Source organism: Rutidosis leptorrhynchoides, chromosome 4 (assembly GCF_046630445.1).
Source record: "Rutidosis leptorrhynchoides isolate AG116_Rl617_1_P2 chromosome 4, CSIRO_AGI_Rlap_v1, whole genome shotgun sequence".
Taxonomy (NCBI): Eukaryota; Viridiplantae; Streptophyta; class Magnoliopsida; order Asterales; family Asteraceae; genus Rutidosis; species Rutidosis leptorrhynchoides.
Window position 1 is genome coordinate 2,163,399 of NC_092336.1, and position 4,009 is coordinate 2,167,407.

Sequence of the window (4,009 nt, forward strand, 5' to 3'; positions counted from 1 at the left end):
TGTGTGATGTATGGAGGATGTGAGCTGTAGACAATTATTCATCTATCTTTGAATAAAGAGAAGTCAATATTCAGAGTGATACACTCTAAGAAGAAGAGAAAGTCCTCTCTCTCTCTCTCTCTCTCTCTCTTCGACGGATAAAGAGATTGCTTCCGAATGGACCTCCGACCAATAAGTAGAAAAAAATATTAATGAAACAATTAAAATAATATATAAAAAATAAAACACGAGACGTCATTTAAGATAGTAGGTTCAAATTTTCATGAGTTTTAAATCCTGTACATTCAGTTTAGGCTCTAAGCGACAGTCAAGTCGCCAAAAAATCAACGCATACCATGTATTTCGGGTGGTAAATGGATATATCTATGAATGAAAAAGTATCATCCATATATGATTAACTATTTTATCACATTATTCATCTCTATATTCATATTCATTTATCATCCATTTAAATCATTCATATTCATTTAAATGTGTCAGATCTGATGGATATTTGATGAATATGGATATTTGATGAATCGTGCATCAATTGAGTGTCAAGGTTGAATATAGATATAACTAGTTTTCGAACCCTCGCTTCGCGTAGAGGGTTCGGTTTTTAATGTATTTTATTGTGTTTAGTTAAGGAGTCTGCGAGTGAAAAATCAACGTATATGGAAAGTACCCTAAATATTTATTGTTTTTTAAAAAGTGTTCGTTTTGCGTATAGTTAGTGACATTGTGTTCGTAAAATTATTTCGAGTTTAACGATGGTATCGGAAAAATTTAACTCATTGCGAGCGAGAAGATATGAACCGTTGAATATTTGAGTGGAGTTTATTTAAGATATTTTATGAAAATTTCGATTTGACACTTTAACCCCTGTTTTGGGGGCCGGTTTTAATTTTTGAACAAAATATGGGGGCATTTGTGGTGTTAGTTAAAAGAAAAGGAAAAAAAAAGGGAAAAAAATGAAAAGATGAAAATGTCTGTGGTACTATTCAATTTTTATTTTTTTTAGATAGTATAGTAAAGTAATAGTAACAGTAATATGATTATTAGAAAAATAAGTGTATTATACCTTGTTGAATATACAAACAACTCTACCAAAACCCTAAACCCAAATTTATTGTGGTCGTCGTCACAAACTTAGTAAGGAAGGATGGTGGAGGTAAAAGTGTTGTCAGGCGAAAGCAAAGACCTAACACGAATTGAGCGTATTGGCGCTCATTCACACATTCGAGGCCTAGGGCTTGACTCATCCCTTGAACCACGCGCTATCTCTGAAGGCATGGTTGGTCAAACGACCGCTCGCAAAGCCGCCGGAGTGATCGTCCAGATGGTTAAAGATGGAAAGATTGCCGGTCGAGCAGTTCTACTGGCCGGTCAGCCCGGAACAGGGAAAACGGCGATTGCAATGGGAATGGCAAAATCAATTGGATTGGAAACCCCTTTCGCAATGCTTGCAGGTAGCGAACTCTTTTCTCTCGAGATGTCTAAAACTGAAGCTCTTATGCAGTCTTTTAGGAAGGCCATTGGTGTGAGGATTAAAGAGGAAACTGAAGTCATTGAAGGTGAAGTGGTTGAAATCCAAATCGACCGTCCTGCTGCTACAGCCGCTGCTGCTGCTGCATTAAAAACAGGAAAGTTGACTCTCAAGACAACTGAAATGGAGACTGTGTACGATTTAGGAGCAAAGATGATTGAGGCGTTAGGGAAGGATAAAGTCCAGAGTGGTGATGTCATTGCTATTGATAAGGCTTCTGGAAAAATAACAAAACTTGGGAGATCTTTTTCCAGGTCTAGAGATTATGATGCCATGGGACCCACTACTAAGTTTGTCCAGTGTCCCGATGGAGAATTGCAGAAGAGGAAGGAAGTCGTGCATTGTGTTACTCTTCATGAAATCGATGTTATCAATAGCAGGTAAGATGCCTATATCTATATGACTATATTGAATTCATCCTGCTGCTGCTGCTGTAGTTATTAGCTTGCTTGCTTAAATGGTAGGGCTGATCACTGTTATTTTAAAATGTTTACATTGGAGTGTCAAAAAACAATTTACATATATTATTACAGAACATGATATATTCCGGTTAGTCTACCCAAATGACCCACTTATATGTATTGGGCCAATAATTGCCATTTCCAGTAGAGTGATGAGATAGATCTGGTGTGGCTTTCCACTTGTTCATTTGGTTTGTATGTGCTTATCATCAGAAGCAACACATGATAGACCTGCTTCCTTGACGTGTCGCGCTTTAATTCTCTTACATACGCTTAAAGTAAGTGGAAATAGCAAAGTACTACTTTTAAGGATTAAATTTCTATATCCACTTGGGGCCTAGTTTATTTCGCACTATTATGAATGTAAATAAAAAACAATTATTATTCAAAAACCAATCATCAATTTTGTTTACTGTATTATTCAAAAACATAATATAGTATTTTGGGTTGGTGCCTTGGTGGTTATGGCCTATTGATATGGGACCATGTCTGGCTAATATATTGCATGCCGCTCAAATGTTGATCTACGCAAGTGAACCATTCATATGCTTTGTATCGGTGGTGATAAATCCATCATCCAAATTCATAACTCCACCCAAAAGATGCATTAACAAATTGTACAATACAACTTTTAATGCATCATAGTTTTGGTTGATTTATCTTCAGCCTTTCTATTATGGTGTGTGTGGCTTCCCACTTGTTCATTTAGATGGGGTATGAGCTTATCATCAGAAACGACACATGATAGAGCTGCTTGAACAATTACGTTTCAAACCATACATACACATTGAGAGTATAAATGAAGAAAAGGGGACATGTCAAAGTAATAACTTTCAGGAAATTAATCGCATGAACCCCTAGGATTCGTATATATATTTTTTTCGCGTTGTTGCTGATATGAAAAATATAATGTTTGAGGTGTGTTTTAATAACATGAATTAAATAAATTAATGAAATTTTTGTGGTATGAATTGCAGAACACAGGGATTTCTTGCTCTTTTCACAGGTGACACCGGAGAAATACGAGCAGAGGTGAGGGAGCAGATTGATACAAAGGTAGCAGAGTGGCGAGAGGAAGGAAAGGCTGAGATTGTCCCTGGTGTTCTTTTTATAGACGAAGTCCACATGCTTGACATTGAGTGTTTTTCATTCTTAAATCGTGCATTAGAAAATGACATGGCACCAATACTAGTTGTTGCCACCAACCGAGGAATCACAACTATTCGAGGCACAAACTACAAATCCCCACACGGGATTCCAATCGATTTCTTGGATCGCCTCCTCATCATCTCTACACAACCTTACACAGAAGACGACATTAGCAAGATTCTTGATATAAGGTGTCAAGAGGAAGATGTGGATGTATCTGAAGATGCAAAGCTCTTGTTGACCAAAATTGGGGTTGACACATCTTTGAGATACGCCATAAACCTGATAACCTCAGCTGCTTTGGCTTGCCAAAAGAGGAAAGGGAAGGTTGTGGAGATGGAAGACGTTAGTCGAGTTTATGAGCTGTTTTGGGATGTGAAGAGATCGACACAGTACTTGATCGACTATCAGAGCCAATACATGTTCAATGAAGCAACGACAGGCGAGGAAGATGAAGTCAACATGATGGTTTGATAAGGTGCTAGTAATTGTTGTTCTAGTTTATTTATGTCTATTATATTACATGACATTGTTGATCTGAAGAATACCAAGTCTTTAATCATAGGTAAAGTCTCGTGGACAGGTACTTTTTCCTTTACCTAGAGATTCTTGTCTATTATGTTTGAAAATGTTTGCATTGAAGCTTATTTTGTGATTCGTTGGCTGACCTTCATCTTCCTGAGTTGTTATCATTCTAGTGTGCTGACAAAACACATACTTTTTGGAAAAGCATAGTCAATCTCAACAAACTGAGAATATTAAATAACTCTAGACTAATACTAGAGAAGTCGTTGATAGTGTCTTGCGATAGTAGGTTATTGGTTGGGGACATGTAACATGAAGTGTAGGTCATGAGTTTAAGCCTAGCCCTATG

The 4,009-nt window shown here is 37.1% G+C and overlaps 1 protein-coding gene across 1 annotated transcript; it reads left to right on the forward strand.

The window, feature by feature from the left end:
* The first annotated feature begins 1,059 nt into the window (after nt 1–1,059).
* LOC139840198 (uncharacterized) lies at nt 1,060–3,784 on the forward strand. Its single transcript, XM_071830425.1, has 2 exons — nt 1,060–1,905; nt 2,964–3,784. The coding sequence occupies exons 1-2, from the start codon at nt 1,142–1,144 to the stop codon at nt 3,607–3,609; spliced, it is 1,410 nt and encodes a 469-aa protein (XP_071686526.1). The 5' UTR covers nt 1,060–1,141; the 3' UTR covers nt 3,610–3,784.
* The last annotated feature ends 225 nt before the right edge of the window (nt 3,785–4,009 follow it).

Coding starts and splice junctions, on each gene's coding strand:
- LOC139840198 (XM_071830425.1), top strand. CDS start 1,142: ATGGTGGAGGTAAAAGTGTTGTCAGGCGAAAGCAAAGACCTAACACGA. Junction 1,906..2,963: donor ATCGATGTTATCAATAGCAG/GTAAGATGCCTA, acceptor TATGAATTGCAG/AACACAGGGATTTCTTGCTC.